At 40.7% G+C, this 16,105-nt stretch overlaps 2 protein-coding genes across 2 annotated transcripts; both read left to right on the forward strand.

Moving 5' to 3' along the window:
- Positions 1-141: 141 nt before the first annotated feature.
- On the forward strand, positions 142-11,451 carry myo5c (myosin VC). The gene is made up of 40 exons (XM_026175572.2): positions 142-259; positions 584-694; positions 808-979; positions 1,388-1,532; positions 2,306-2,462; positions 2,580-2,723; positions 2,813-2,894; positions 3,046-3,153; positions 3,233-3,339; positions 3,427-3,692; positions 3,795-3,876; positions 3,965-4,105; positions 4,207-4,329; positions 4,426-4,509; positions 4,594-4,725; positions 4,868-4,965; positions 5,064-5,150; positions 5,250-5,361; positions 5,444-5,655; positions 5,760-5,925; positions 6,018-6,164; positions 6,248-6,412; positions 6,524-6,617; positions 6,700-6,763; positions 7,078-7,352; positions 7,445-7,508; positions 7,589-7,669; positions 7,779-7,959; positions 8,052-8,145; positions 8,227-8,290; positions 8,379-8,547; positions 8,620-8,704; positions 8,800-8,898; positions 9,066-9,220; positions 9,515-9,604; positions 9,716-9,866; positions 9,947-10,232; positions 10,312-10,486; positions 10,585-10,665; positions 10,756-11,451. The coding sequence occupies exons 1-40, from the start codon at positions 233-235 to the stop codon at positions 10,906-10,908; spliced, it is 5,229 nt and encodes a 1,742-aa protein (XP_026031357.2). The 5' UTR covers positions 142-232; the 3' UTR covers positions 10,909-11,451.
- A 270-nt stretch (positions 11,452-11,721) lies between these two features.
- gnb5a (guanine nucleotide binding protein (G protein), beta 5a) lies at positions 11,722-16,040 on the forward strand. The gene is made up of 11 exons (XM_026175680.2): positions 11,722-11,959; positions 12,531-12,667; positions 12,770-12,811; positions 13,191-13,267; positions 13,379-13,511; positions 13,793-13,936; positions 14,031-14,122; positions 14,436-14,484; positions 14,621-14,717; positions 14,813-14,979; positions 15,064-16,040. The coding sequence occupies exons 1-11, from the start codon at positions 11,824-11,826 to the stop codon at positions 15,073-15,075; spliced, it is 1,086 nt and encodes a 361-aa protein (XP_026031465.1). The 5' UTR covers positions 11,722-11,823; the 3' UTR covers positions 15,076-16,040.
- The last annotated feature ends 65 nt before the right edge of the window (positions 16,041-16,105 follow it).

The raw sequence follows: 16,105 nt of genomic DNA on the forward strand, positions 1-16,105 counted from the left end.
TTAACACAAATAGATGACGTAACGTCTGTAATGATGCAGAGTGTATTTCAAAAAACGCCTTAGGGTGACTCTTATTTTGAAAAAGATCATCGGGAGTTTGTAATCTAACTTGACAGGTTATTCCGGAATATTTGTGAGGGGCGGGGAGGAAATGTGTTGGTAACCTGGAAAGCGGTGAAACAGCAAGTGATAAACACACGGACAAAAAAAGTTACTAAAATAATGCACAAACATGGCTGTGCTGGAACTGTACACCAAGGTAAGAGGGAAAACAAGCCTAATCTTTTAAAATACACGTAAGATCATGTTTCCATACAGTCTAGAGGTTGCAAGTTTACAGACGCATATGGAAACTTTGTCAGCGCTCTGAAAGGTTGTAAAGCAAACAGATCCACAGGAATTTAAAGGCGAAACACTTAGCTACATCTTTTTATAGTATAATATTATGAGGTAGCATATATGATGGAGTATTGGTTCCTATTGGGTGGATTTTCTCTTGCATGTATTGGTTTTAGTCACTTGTACAGTAAGCCATGGCATTAATAACTGAAATAATTATTTGTCACTTTTTTAATCATTTTAGTACAACAGAGTGTGGATATCAGATGAAGAACATGTGTGGAAATCGGCAGAGATTGTAAAAGATTTCCATTCAGGAGATAAAGTTCTTGAATTGCTTCTGGAGGATGGCTCTGTAAGTAAAATGGAAAGTGACTAATAATACCCTCAATATATGACTGTATTACATTTATAATGGTGAGAAGCACCAGCTGACCTGATTCTCCTACATCACCTATCACTGGACAGGAGTACTGCTACACTGTTGACCCGTCTAAACCACAACTCCCTCCTCTCCGAAACCCAGACATCTTGGTGGGAGAGAATGACCTGACAGCTCTGAGTTACTTGCATGAACCTGCAGTCCTGCACAATCTCAAAGTGCGATTTGTGGAGTCCAGAATCATCTATACCTACTGTGGTACAACTGCAAGAAGCCTTAAACTGACAAATGGGTGATAAATTAAAGGAAAACCTCTCACACTTGACCCTTACAATGAGGTGGTCCTGTGGCTCTGTAATGCATTTTTACTGTAAATTCATACGACGTTGCTCCAAGTGATCACAAACAGGATACTGATGCAGCTGATGCAGTCACGATGAATCACTGAATAACATGATAAGTATACAAATAATGACTCACATATTATGGCTTTAAGAGTCATCAGAGATTTTTGGCCAACATAGTGAACCAACACCTTACTAAAACACTTTATGCTGTTGTTGTGTTTTTTCGTTTTTGTTAATTTGTCACCCATTTGTGTAACTGAGTACTGAGGTGTTAGCAGGTTAAGTTTCTTGCTTAGTCTGTGTTGTTCCCTCATTTCAGGTATTATATTGGTGGCTCTAAATCCCTATAAGCAGCTTCCTATCTATGGAGATGCAATCATTCATGCCTACTCAGGACAGAACATGGGAGACATGGACCCTCATATATTTGCAGTGGCAGAGGAGGCTTACAAACAGATGGCAAGGTAAATAAAAGTTGAGATTGCCTCATTTAAGTTTTATAGTAGTTTTACATCAGCGAGAACTGATGGCTGTATGCAGATTGGAGGCAGTGAGCATGAGTCTGCAGATTTAAAAGGACTCTACTAACATATGCATGGGGCAAACTTTCTTGGTCAGCACCAAGAAAGTGTTAAAACATCTAAATAACTTGTACTTATGTACAGTTGTTTGAACTGATGCTCTTGGAATCTGCAGATCACTGAGTTCATTGGAGTCTCCCACTGTTCTGTATTAGTCAGTCCAATAAGTGCTGTCAGGCAAATCCTTTTTATGCTGGAAAAGGGAAACTGACAGTTGTAGGCAATCATGATCACTAATGAGAAGTTAATAGACCTTGGCCTTGTTAAGATAATAAACAATGTACAGCCTTCAGCCCCACTTATTAGATTTGAGTGAGTGTATGTATATCTATTTGACCCTGTGGGGGTTAGAGAAAAGCCAAACTCACTTCAAAATGCGCCTAATTATTGTTGGGGTTTTTTTGTTTGTTTTTTAAACTCATTAAACATAATCATTCCACCCTGGAAAAAGAAAAGTCCAAAGAAATAATTAAAGGCCCCAAATTGCCATGACATCACCTGACCACAACTGTATGGTTGTGTGCTATGCGTGCATGCGTTTATGTCCTGGTGATCATTAAAATGAAATCTAGTCAATAACTGCCCAAGTAAGTCCCAAGTAATGCTTCAAGACACAGTGGTGCGTACTTTGTTTATATCCCCCTTTTCTTTCTCAGAAACCACAAGAACCAGTCTATCATAGTCAGCGGTGAATCTGGAGCTGGTAAAACGGTGTCTGCTCGATACGCTATGAGGTACTTTGCTGTTGTGAGCAAATCTGCAAATAAGACACGAGTTGAAGACAAAGTCCTGGCATCCAATCCAATAACAGAGGTACGATCTCGAGACTACACAAAACAGCTGTTGAACTGAACAGGCAAAAATGTTCACATATTTATTCATACACAAAAAAATCTTATAAATAGTTCTTATAATTCATTTCCTCTTAAGGCAATAGGAAATGCAAAGACCACTAGGAACGACAACAGCAGCCGTTTTGGGAAATACACAGAGATCAGCTTTGACAGGAAGTACCGGATCATCGGAGCAAACATGAGGACCTACCTGTTAGAGAAATCCAGAGTGGTCTTTCAGGTATGCATGATTGTGAGATCAGGATTCTTTCAAGTTTCGTTACTGTGTTTAATCCATAATACTAATCTTAAGTTCTGTTTTTGTTTCAGGCAGAAAATGAGCGTAATTACCACATATTTTACCAGATTTGTTCCTGTGCAGACTCACCAGCGTTTAAGAACCTGAGACTACGTAAGTATTTGCACTGAGGGTTTATTGTGGATTTGTGACACTTAACTGCTGCTGTTTTATTACTATTTAAACTAACTCACCCAGAAAACACAACTAAGTCTTGCAGTAGTTTATTATAAGCAGCATCAGTAATATAATCTTTCATCTGCAGAGAGTGCAGACAAGTTCAACTACACCTGCATGGGTGGTGACATAACCATTGAAGGTGTGAATGACAAGAAGGACTTGGAAGAGACTCGACAGACCTTCTCACTTCTGGGTAAAGGTTGCCTCAACATGACTGAAACCTCCCTTTATGATTTTAAAGTTTTATCTTAGCTTTAACGTCTTTTCTCCAGGATTGAAGGAGGACTTTCAGTCAGATGTGTTTAAAGTTCTGGCAGCCATTCTGCATTTGGGTAATGTGGAGATTAAAAACATAGGCGATGACAAATCATTAGTTCCCGTGAGTAGCTGTTCATAACTTGTGTGTGCGACCGATCTTGAATCATTCACCAGGTTATGTACAAAGCTTGATTTGTATATCTTTCAGCCCAGTGATCCACACCTGGCTGTCTTCTGCGAGCTGCTGGGGGTGAGCGCAGAGGGGCTCGTACGCTGGCTGTGCCATCGGAGGATCGTTCTGGTAGCCGAAACGGTTGTGAAGCCGGTCCCCAAAGATCGGGCAGTAAATGCCAGAGACGCTCTAGCTAAGCATATCTATGCCCATCTGTTTGACTGCATTATAAACAGGATAAACACAGCACTACAGGTGCCAGGAAAGCAACATGCTTTCATTGGTGTTCTGGACATTTATGGGTAATGCAAGCGCAACTCTTTTTTCTTTTTCTTTTTTTCAATATGTGTGCAGCTTTCTTTTGCTGACATTTTTAAATGTCCATTCTGGTTTTTTTCCTTCAGTTTTGAAACATTTGACATCAACAGCTTTGAACAGTTTTGCATCAACTATGCAAACGAAAAGCTTCAACAGCAGTTTAACCTGGTCAGCAATGCCTTCTTCCACATTCACTGCTAATTACCACACGCACCTCTTTACCAGCTTACACGTTTATTCTCTTGGGTCTTTTCAGCATGTATTCAAGCTGGAGCAAGAGGAGTACATGAAAGAGGACATCCCATGGACGCTGATAGATTTCTATGACAATCAACCTGTCATCGATCTGATTGAAGCAAAGATGGGGATCCTTGACTTGCTCGATGAAGAATGTTTAGTAAGATCTGATTAATAATAGGATCTTGGTGTTATCAGTCACAAATTGCATTTTGACTTGATTGTCAGCATCTTTTTTTTTTACGTCTTTCTGCTTCACAGTTCCCTCAAGGCACCGATCAAAGCTGGTTGCAAAAGCTTTATAACTACCTACAAGCCAGCCCTATGTTTGAGAAGCCCAGGTTATCAAATGAGGCCTTTGTGATTCAGCACTTTGCAGACAAGGTGGAGTCTAATCACCTGGCATCTGCACAATATAGCAAAAAATTCCCTGCCGTTATAAACTTTATGAACTGTTTTCTTATATACATATTTCTACAGGTGGAATATCAGTGCAGAGGTTTTCTCGAGAAGAACAGAGATGCTCTCTATGAAGAACTCGTGGACATGATGAGGTCTAGTAAGGTAATCAAAAGCTTTCACGTATGTTCACTTTATGTTTGCTTTTCCTCATTTTAACAGATTCCTCTTATTTGCAAATGTTATCAGTTACCTTTTCTGGCCAACTTTTTCCAAGAGGAGGAGAAGAACACTGCGATCGGTAAGAGTGTCAAAGTGAAGCCCGCCAGGCCTTCAGTGAAACCAGCCAATAAAAACCTGAGAACCTCAGTGGGAGATAAGGTGCTAATGTTTGCTCTGTTTCTCTGCTTTGCTCTAGGCTGAACTCACATTCTCACTGAAGTTCACATACTGTATTGTTTCCTATCCAACCGGCTGAATTTGTATTTCTGTTCTGTCTCTTGAACGATGTTGTTGAATGCAGTTTCGCAGCTCCCTCTCCTTACTCATGGAAACACTGAATGCGACCACGCCTCACTACGTGCGCTGCATTAAGCCTAACGATGAAAAGCTCCCATTTGAGTATGATTACTAATGAATTTTTAATTCAGATGTTTCACTCTTGTGTCACTGAAGTGTTTGCTCATGTTTCTGTTTTTGGTGTTTTCTCATGTTTTTAGGTATGACTCCAGGAGGGTAGTGCAGCAGCTGCGAGCCTGCGGAGTCCTTGAAACTATTCGTATCAGTGCACAGAGCTACCCATCCAGGTACATATATATATGTATGTTCATGCAGCATAATTACAACTTATAGCATGTTCAGCTCCATGTCATCATGCTGAGTATTGGCATGGTTTTTGTTTGTAGGTGGACATACATTGAGTTTTACAGCAGATACAGTATCCTAATGTCACACATGGAGGCAGACCTCAATGACAAGAAACAGACTTGCAAGAATGTGCTGCAGAGGTTGATTCACGTATGTTGTATCATATGGCACTCACTAATGTAAGTGTCATTCATGGCCGTGCATCACTTTGTCCTCATGGCTTGCTCCCCAGGACTCTAACCAGTATAAGTTTGGCCGGACAAAGATCTTCTTCAGAGCTGGTCAGGTAGCTTATCTCGAGAAGCTGCGTCTGGACCGACTTCGAGGAGCCTGTGAGACCATCCAGAAACATGCTCGTGGATGGAGCCAGAGGAGGAAGTACCTGGCCCTAAGAAAGGCCGCCATCATTCTCCAGCAGTATGTCCGTGGAAAGAGGACAATCCGGTTAGAACCGTTCACTTGTTTGAGTTTTGTTGACCTGCATCCTGTAAAGATTCCTCTTAAGATTATAAAATGAATATACACTTATTTTGTTTGTAAACCTTCAGTAAAACAGTGACTGCTGCGACACTGAAGCAGGGCTGGGCAGCATTGGTGATACAGAGACACTGGAGAGGCTACCGCCTGAGGCAGGTCTACCAGGTAGTGCGTCTGGCAACCATCACCATCCAGGCCTTCACACGAGGTTGGATAGCTCGTAAACGATACAAGAAGGTCTGTAACAGACAGTTTACGAATCATTTTCATCACTAAAATAAATATTGTTGACAAATTGAATGTAACCTCCTGATTTATGTAAACCTCAGATGATAGAAGAACACAAAGCGCTGGTTATCCAGAAGTATGCCAGAGCGTGGCTGGCACGACGGCGATTTCAGACTATGCGTCGGCTCGTGCTTAATGTCCAGCTCTCCTACCGGGTGCAGCAGCTCAGAAAGAAGATTGAAGAGCAGGTAACGGTGCTTCGAGACAAATTTTAGCTGTGATTTTCTTTTTGTTTTTTGCAGATAATGTAATTTAATGTGTTCCCTGACAGAACAAAGAGAATCGTGGATTATTGGAAAGGTTGACAAGCTTAGCAAACTCACACTCCCAAACTATGGAAAAGCTTCAGGGTCTGGAGACACAGCTGGAAAAATCAACCAACCAGAAGGCTTCTTTAGAGAAACGAGAGAAGAAAGCTAAAGAAGATGCCAGTTTGGTTAGTATTGAAGTTGATGCCTGAAGTCTGTTTGTGTCTTTGCTGCATTTTTGTTTGCAGAGGAAGCGCTCTGTTTGAGATCCTTTAGGAAAACCTGTTTTTCTTGCCTAGACAATCGCACAACTTCAAAAGGAAGTAGAAGTTCTCAACCTTGAGAAGGAGAAGTTGGAGAAAACATTTGAAGCTTCTACCAAAGACGCCAAAGGTAATAAGAGTTGAGATTTCTGTATAAACACCACAGTGACTGCGTTTGCGTCACATTTGTGACCGGCCTCACAATCTTTCAGAGACCTTTGATCAAGTAAAGAGGAACCTTCTGGAAGAAAAAGAAAATGAAGCAAGGCTTAGAAAGTAAGTATTTAAAAAGTGAGATTTATCATCTACAGCTGGGGTTCCAACTCCTTTTAGTTTATGTGCAACACACAGCCCAGTTTGATCTCAAGCGGTGGGACCAGTATAACAATTGCAGAATTCAATTCAATTCAATTTTGTTTATATAGCTCCCCTTATGAGCAAGCACTTTGGGGACAGTGTGAGGGAAAAAGAAAAACACTGCTGGTGTACAGCATGGTTGAGCAAATATTTAAGCTAATATTTCTCCCAAAGAAGCTATATATATATCCCAGCTTCTTTGGTTTAATCAGATAGCTTTTTCTTCTCTGAAGGATCGCGGAAAACAACATTGAAATTCAGAGACAGGACCACGAGGCCGAGGTGGCAACTCTGAAAGAGGAGATAAAAAGGCTGAAAGAAGAACGAGTCATCCTGCAGAGAAAGTTAGAAGAGGGGGCGCAGGCGAACTCAGACCTGCAGGAGCAGGTCATCCAGCTCACCAAGCATGTCAAACTAATTCCCGAGCTACGCAGAGATCTGAACAACCTGCAAAATCAGAGAAATAACATGGAGAGAAAGATGAAGCAGCAGTCGGAACAAGCAAGAGGTGTGTATAGAATTTTATGTAAAAAAAAAACAAACTCCTTTGTGTAAAGAAAAAGAAGTTGTTTGTTGATGAGCCTTGAATGTTTTCTGCAGGTAAAGTGAGTGAGATCGCAAGGCAGCTTCTTGAAGGTGTTGTTGAAGAGGAAGTTCTTCTGGGGTAATCCAGATATTTTGAGCACTGTGTTTCCTCACTTCATCTCTATTAGTCATTTAATCTGACACATTGTTTCTCCAAAGGATGACTTCTGACGAATCAGAGAAGATTTATGAAGTTGAAGATTTGCTGTCAGCCTTTGAACGCCTACAAAAAGCCATCAGGTCTTCATTTTTCAACCATAGCAAACCACTTTCTTATTAACAGAAACGTGCAGCTTTCCTTCTGGGTGTCTGTACTTGAATTTGTTAAATGTCTCACATTTGTTGGCAGGATTCTAGAAAACCACCAGAGGGAGCAGAAGGAAAGCTATGAGACTCAAGTAGAGGGCTTGAAATTGAAAGTGGACCACCTTGAGAATGAGAACAGCAAGCTGCAAAACCTGTTCCAGGAGAAAAGCAATGTCAATGAAAATATTTGCCAAGAAGTGTCCAGACTCAGCAGTGAAAACTCAGTATGTCATTGCACGTATTATTCGATACGTCACGGGTTAAAGGTGCGAGCTTCAGAATGTAACTGTGACGTCTGCTTTAATTTCATTCGCAGGTGATCCCGGAGCTGAAGCTGCGGGTTTCAGAGCTGCAGAGACAGAAACAAGAGCTTGAAGGCCTTGTTGAGGAGCAGAAAAGAGAATTAACAGGTACACTCTTTTGTTCAGGAGTCTCGCAGTGAAGCAGATTACTGTTTTAACTTGCTCTTTTATTTTTATGTCATTCAACAGAAAAAAACAAAGAGATCTCTCACAATCTTCAAAAGAAGATTACAGAAGAGAGCTCACAACGGAGGTAAATTACTCAGCGGTAGTGATGTCTTTCTTGATTAAAGTAGTGATGGTCATATCTGGTTCATCCTGATTTTGGATGTTTTTTTTAGGTACTTTGAGGAAAAAGCTGAAGAGCTGGAGGGGGAGAAGAGAGAGCTTCAAGGCAGAGTAGAGGAGCTGGAAGAGGAGAATGATCACTTGAAGAGACAGCAGCTGATGGAGAATGAGGTCAAAAGCAAACTCAGAGAGGAGACTTCACGGTTAACTGCTGAGAACATGGTGCGTTGAGCGTACGAAGGGTAGAAGGTTACAGTGAGAGTAAACCAATAACTGATTCCACTTTTAATTCAGGACTTTGACGAGCTGCTCGACCAGAAAGACAGATTAATAAAGAAACTTCAGACTCAAGTTAAGAGCCTCGAAACGTCACAGAGAGGTAGCACTGGAGCTCCTGCGCCACATGTAAACAAAGAAATCGAGTCCATACAAGCTGTCTCAACTTTTTCATCACATTTATTGTTTCTCAAACAGCGAGGCAAAAAACTGCATCCACCCTTCCCAAAGATTACCTTGGCATGTTGGAGTACAAGAGAGAGGATGAACCAAGGCTCATTGAAAACATCATTCTGGGTATTCTTCCCCTGCACTATGTCTGCAATATGCCCATGTTACCTGCCTTTTATTTAATAATCATATAAGCTATTTGATCCATGGATGTGAGCAGGAGTGAGGGTATTAAAACTCGGATGAATGGATAAACCATATTCTCGGACAAATTTGTCCCGATTTCCTCGCAGATCTGAAACTCAAAGGCGTGGCGGTCAACATGATCCCGACCCTGCCAGCTTACATCCTCTTCATGTGCATCCGCCATGCGGACTACCTGAACGATGAGGCAAAACTCAAGTCCCTTATGAATGCAATCATTGGTGGAGTCAAGAAAGTCATCGTGGTAAAGTTAACTATTTTTGTAACCCTTGTTTAACCAGGAAGTAAAACTCTTGAGCTCAAGATTCTCGTTTGGGGTTTTGCACCCCAGATAGGTGGGGTTAAGCTAGCTGAGAAACAAGTCCTAGCAGGAGGAGGTGGGGTAGACCCAGGACATGCTGCAGAGATTATATCTCTTGGCTGGCCTGGGAACACCTCTCTGTTCCCCTGGATATATATGGATAGACTGGTGAATGGATTGATGTATTTTGAGGTATTGTTTATATCTAATAATGTAAACAACATTTTCCTGTTTTAGAGTCATCAAAAAGATTTAGAGTTCCTGTCCTTCTGGCTCTCAAACACCCACCAGCTCCTCAACTGTCTGAAGCAGTACAGCGGGGAGGAAGTACAAATTTACTTTTTTTAAAAAAAATCAGTAGTTACTGTTTCATTTCTGTCTGTTGATAATATCATATACATATTAAAATGCTCTTGTTTTCCATCCTGTTAACAAAAGGAGTTCCTGAAGCAAAGTACACCTCGCCAGAAAAAAAACTGCTTGCAGAATTTCGATTTGTCGGAACACAGACAGATTCTCAGCGATCTGGCCATCCAAATCTATCATCGGTTTATCTCAGTCATGCAAAAGACTCTTACTCCCACTATTGGTAATGTTTTTTCAAATGTAATATTTTGCCAAAAAAATCCTTTTATGAGTAAGCTAAACCCTACTTCTACACTTTCTTAGTACCCGGCATGCTGGAGCACGAGAGTCTACAGGGGATTTCTAGCATGAAGCCGACGGGCTTCAGGAAGCGTTCCAACAGCTTCTATGAGGAATCAGAGACCTACACCATCTCCTCCATCCTCCAGCATCTAACTGTCTTCCACTCCACCATGAACCACCATAGTCTGGACCAGGGCCTCATCAAACAAGTGATCAAACAGCTGTTCTACCTCGTGGCTGCGATCACTCTTAACAACATCATGCTCCGCAAGGACATGTGCTCCTGCAGGAAGGGGATGCAGATCAGGTCTGTGCTCGCAGATCAGGTATGTGCTTTGAACACAACTCAAAGAGAGTTTAGTTTAACAGCTGCTTTCTCTTTTCAGATGCAACATCAGTTATCTAGAAGAGTGGCTGAAAGAGAAGGAACTTCAAAACGTGAATGCTATGGATACTTTGAAGCCACTGGCTCAAACTGCGTGGTTACTGCAAGTCAACAAATCCACTGATGATGATGCCAAGGAGATCATTGAAAAATGCTCTGAACTCAGCCCCGTTCAGGTACTTCCATCTGTTGTCTAAAATGTGGTTTTGGTGGGTTCTTTTTTTTTCATTTTTAAATCTCGCACTAAACTCCAACCTAACATTAAAATTTGTAGATTGTCAAAATTTTGAACTCGTACACGCCCATTGACGATTTTGAAAAAAGAGTGACATCATCGTTTGTCCGCAAAGTTCAGGTGAGCCCAGCTGTTCATTTTCAAATATAAACACCCTCCTAGCCAAAATAAATACAGTTGACTAAGCTGTCAATATATTTCTCATTCCAGTCTTTGCTCCAAGACCACGAAGGCTCCGCACAGCTGATGCTGGATGCAGATTATCGTTTCCAGGTCACGTTTCCATTCTGCACGTCCACACAGGCTCTGGAGCTGCTGCAGGTCCCGAACAGCCTTCATCTCGACTTCCTCAACAGGATCTGACACACAGATCCTTTGACATTTTTACTCCTTATGCTGAGTCTTAGTCAGTCTGTTTAAAGTTGCACTAGATTGTAGATAGAAATATTTAAGCACTTTCATTAAAACCCTGTACAGCACATGTTTAAAACAAAGAACAACTGAATAACATTGCAACATTTTGACCAAACACGACATAGCAATGATATTTTATTCTTGTGTACTGTATATAATATGTGTGTGTGTGTGTGTGTGTGTACATTTTTATTTAAATTGCAATAACATGCTAAATAAATGAATAAAGGCATTATCTTGGATTAAAGCTATACCAATGCAAACCTATTTTATACTATCATATACTCAGGTTAAAATACAGCAAGGCTAAAATATGAGTTAATTAAATGCTCACTGTGTATTTTTTTCATATGTGTGTCCTGTAGTTGAATCAGAGGATGTAAGATGTGAAAATGAAGTAATATGAATTTATAAAATAGCATGCCAAATCACCAACTCATAACAGCTCATTAAAAAAAATGAAGAAGAATAAAATTACTTTAACAAACAATATTACTTGTTTTCTCAGTAATTCTTTTTTGGTTAAAATGAAAACATCTTTGCTCCATTTCAGCATATTAAAATGCCAGAAAGCCCTCTCTCCCTCTCCCTCTGCCATATTAATGCCTTTCAGGCAAACGAGCTTGTCCCTTCTCTTCATGTGGGCAGCGTGAAAAAAATGCATTATTAAGCTGAGTGTAGTGTTGCTTAGGGGATGCATCCTGTGTGTGTGTGTGTGTGCGGCAGCATCACCGGGATGCAGGATCCTCCTCCCCTGGAAACTGGAGGAGCATCTTCGCCCTCTGACGTCATGACAGCAGCATCAGCTGTTAGCTCTGCTCTAAGCCTTTTCGCTGCCGATCGCTTCCTGCTCAAAGGAAATATATGAGATCCCCTCCAACCCCTGAAATGGCGACACAGGAGGTACCGCTGAACGAGACTCTGGCTCACCTCAAAACGGAGTCGGAGACGCTGAAGTCGAAGCTGGAGGAGGAAAGAGCGAAGCTGCACGATGTCGAGCGTGAGTGCTAAAAAAATGGAGAGGCCCTGATTCATTCCTGCGTTTACCCTGTGACGGGACGGATAACAGCGAGCGTCTCCTCATAGCCTCACGTTTCTCCGCCAGAAGTCAAAGATCGCCGGTGTTACCGGAGATGGGGGATTTGGCGGAGCAGATTATCGATCCGATCGGCGCCGATGTCACCGATTTGTCAAGAGACGGGGGCAGGCTGTTTTGTTTGCCTCCCCATTTCATAGCCTAATACTTTCATCCATGTTTCATCCATGGACTGTTTTCCTTTACTTTCTTTCTTTTTATTTATTGATTTATTTTTACTCATATTTTACTCATAATATCTGAACAATATGACAATTAAAGCAAGAGTGTGAAATAAAAACGTGAAAATCAAGCACAGGTCATTTCTGATGCATATTTTATGTGATTCGGGCTATCTGAGACATGGCAGATTAAAAATAGATTAATTCAATATTCCTCCATTTAGATGGGCCTGCTGTAGTTTAATCCTGGCTGCTGCCATGAGTGTTAATGTGGGGACATGTTTAATGTATAATATACATGTGTGTTTGTGCAGTACATCAGGTGGCAGAGAAGGTGGAGGGGCTTGGCCAGTTTGTCATGAAGACCCGGAGGACCCTGAAGGGGCACGGGAATAAAGTTCTGTGCATGGACTGGTGCAAGGACAAGAGGAGGATCGTCAGCTCCTCACAGGTCACAAACCCCTAGTCTCGTTTCCAGCTGACTGCAGAGCAAGTTTGTTGTTGGTGGCATGTGTTTTAAAAGTGTACAAACCTTTATTATCTTTTGATACAGGATGGAAAAGTTATTGTGTGGGACGCTTTCACCACCAACAAGGTAACTTTTACTTTTCATGGGTCACGTATTCTTAGATATTTGTATTTTTTGCTTTTGAATCGATAACAATAAAAATAATATAAATTTCCATGATGGTAATAAGTTTGCTTTAGATAGAATTTTTTTTTTTAGATCAGATAGGAGTGACACATAGGATTTGTGCATCAATATATCTATTGTGTGCTGATGGTAAATCCAACTGTCCTGTTTTTATGAAGGAGACATCAGAGTTAGATGATAAAAACTGAAATTGTGTAAAAGTGTTTTCTAAAGTTTTCTACATGGGACAAACCAAAGCTAGTTGTTCTGCTTTGATTATGGATAATGAATTCTCCCTGTGCGGCTCGAGCACAAAAGCCTTGTCTTCTGATGTTTATAGGAACATGCTGTGACAATGCCTTGCACCTGGGTGATGGCCTGTGCCTATGCCCCCTCTGGCTGCGCTGTAGCTTGTGGGTGAGTGCGTTACTCTCTATGATGATCCAGATCTGGTTGTATTTTGCTGTATTTTTTGTTGCTTTTCTGTATTTTGTTTTTGTGGTAAAGTGTGTAGCTTCTCTGTTGCAGAGGCCTGGACAATAAATGCTCAGTTTATCCTCTGTCTTTGGACAAGAATGAGAACTTAGCTGCAAAGAAGAAGTCAGTGGCCATGCACACAAACTACCTGTCTGCTTGTAGCTTCACCAACTCGGATATGCAGGTGAGAAAACTGTCACCACACTCTAAAAACATCCACAAACCACTGAGGATCATGGGTAAAATGCCTGTGGAAACAGTAGCTGCAAGCTACCTTTTTATTTTTCTCTCAATCAGATATCACTTCCTTCTATATTCCAGTGAGAGCTCCCATACTTTGTTAATAATTTACAAGTTTGACTTCCTGGTCACATGAGGTGTCACACTGCAAAGGCAGTCCATTTACAACTACATGATAGCCTGTAACGACTTCTTTTTTTTTTTCTCTTGCCGCATGCATTCAAGATCCTGACGTCCAGCGGGGATGGAACATGTGCATTATGGGATGTTGAGAGTGGGCAGCTGTTACAGAGTTTCCATGGACACGCTGCAGACGTGTTGTGTCTGGATCTGGCCCCATCTGAAACCGGAAACACGTTTGTTTCGGGGGTGAGGACACTTTCTGCACAGCTTTCGGTACAGCTTACTTAAAGAGGCTAAACACTGAAATTTTTGACACTTTCTGCTTTGCTTTCATTGGCAGGGCTGTGATAAGAAGGCCAATGTCTGGGATATGCGTTCAGGGCAGTGTATTCAGTCCTTTGAAACTCACGAGTCAGACATAAATAGCGTACGGTAAGTCACACCCTTGTAATGGCTCCTGAATATAAGTGTAGAGAAGGTAAGTGTAAAGATGAGTGCCTTTTCTATTTATAATTACGCATTAAAAGGAAGTGTTTTAAAGGCCTCATCATGTGTGCATTATCATAACATATTTTATGTTATTGTAATGGCCTCTATATTTTTGTTTGCAAACAAAAATGTTAAAATCTGGAGTCTCATTTTCTTATGCTACCACTAGGAGTTGCTATAAGTCAGAAGTATTCAAATCTTACATGTAAGAGCTTTAAAAATTGATTTCTTATTACTGCTGTCTGTATTTTAACAGATACTATCCCAGCGGAGACGCTTTTGCATCTGGATCGGATGACGCTACAGTAAGAATTGATTTCTTCATGTTACCTTTGACTGGTGAAGCCAGTTTTCATGTGCAGCGTGCTGCAGATAATTAATCATAATTACACTGCACCATAAAAAAACAGAAAAAAATGAAAACACTCCCCTTTGTTACAGTGCCGCCTGTATGACCTAAGGGCAGACAGGGAAGTGGCTATCTATTCCAAAGACAGCATCATATTTGGCGTCTCCAGTGTTGATTTCTCGCTCAGTGGTACGATATATAGAATATTTACCTTCGCCGTTGTTTGTACTGAGCTTAAGGATAATGCCGCTAAAACATTTTGGGTGTGCCCTCTCTTTCCCCAGGCCGGCTACTGTTTGGTGGCTACAACGACTACACCATTAATGTTTGGGATGTTCTCAAAGGAACACGGGTCTCTATTCTGTTTGGACACGAGAACCGTGTCAGCACCCTGCGGGTTTCCCCTGATGGGACAGCCTTCTGCACAGGTTCCTGGGACCACACTCTTCGGGTATGATATCTGATCTGGCACATGTGATTACTCCAGGTTTCTGTCTGGTTATATCTTGTAATGTCTATTTTCTTTGCCTTCCAGATCTGGGCCTAAGCATCAAGACAAAAACGATTAAATAGTAGACAGACCTACTGAAGACACACTGATGTTTCTGTTTGCTAGAGTACAATCACAGAGATAGAGACTCAGTTTTGATTGTACATAGGGCACATCAATAGCATTGTATATACTCCAGTGTTTTGGCCAGGGTAGATTTACATATTTTAAAGAGTAATAAACCAAATGGCTAGCTCGCATTACAATGTGATGGGAAGAAAAGGTGCACAGAAGTTCTTACGATTACAACTATGAAGTTTAAAACAAGTATATTACTGAAAATATTATTGGTAGTGGCTTGCATCAGTCTAGGATAGAAGTGACACAATAATGTGATGTGTTAATTAGCCCACATGGAGGAAAATACATGTTTACTTATTGTTATTATTTTTTATTAAACAAATGAGGACATTCATTCAGAGGAGACATCAAAGAGCAGGGGGGCTTTTCTGTGAATGGCAAAAGTAATGAGAAATAATAATGAGATTTATGGAGAAAGGTACAAATTAATATTTTATTTTGGAAATTATATTAAATGTACATCTAACAAACAACGTGTGCACCCAACAGCTGCTTCTCACCTGCCAATATAATACTGTATCAATATCAATGCAAAGAAAGCACATTAATAGGTAAACATGAGATGAATGATTTTTTTTCATACCTGTAATTTAAAATATGGTTTACTACATCTTTTTGCGTTTCCAGATGTGGAAGCCACTCACTACTCGATGTGCACTAGAGACACCCTGAACTTGTGCTACCCCACTGTTGAAATACTAATAAGTTAAAAAAAATTAATTAAAAAATATATATACATATAATTGAATGTACTCCTTTTCATGCAGTTGTCCAATGGTTGTAATTTCATATTTAGAGTAATTATTGTAGTTTAGTGTACAGATATGCAGGGGACTGTTAATCAAACTATTACAAACATAATAAAATCAGTTTTGAATATCGCTCCTACGTGTCTCTTTATTATTATTATTATTATTATTATTATTATTATTATTATCATTATCTC

Source organism: Astatotilapia calliptera, chromosome 7 (assembly GCF_964374335.1).
Source record: "Astatotilapia calliptera chromosome 7, fAstCal68.1, whole genome shotgun sequence".
Classification (NCBI taxonomy): domain Eukaryota; kingdom Metazoa; phylum Chordata; class Actinopteri; order Cichliformes; family Cichlidae; genus Astatotilapia; species Astatotilapia calliptera.

Excerpts from the sequence above, each read along its gene's own strand:
- gnb5a (XM_026175680.2), top strand. The coding sequence starts at position 11,824 with ATGAGATCCCCTCCAACCCCTGAAATGGCGACACAGGAGGTACCGCTG. Across the intron at positions 12,668-12,769 it reads GGATCGTCAGCTCCTCACAG|GATGGAAAAGTTATTGTGTG; the intron begins GTCACAAACCCC and ends CTTTTGATACAG. Across the intron at positions 13,268-13,378 it reads GGCTGCGCTGTAGCTTGTGG|AGGCCTGGACAATAAATGCT; the intron begins GTGAGTGCGTTA and ends TCTCTGTTGCAG.
- myo5c (XM_026175572.2), top strand. The coding sequence starts at position 233 with ATGGCTGTGCTGGAACTGTACACCAAG. Across the intron at positions 7,670-7,778 it reads CGCCTACAAAAAGCCATCAG|GATTCTAGAAAACCACCAGA; the intron begins GTCTTCATTTTT and ends ATTTGTTGGCAG. Across the intron at positions 8,548-8,619 it reads GGTTAACTGCTGAGAACATG|GACTTTGACGAGCTGCTCGA; the intron begins GTGCGTTGAGCG and ends CTTTTAATTCAG.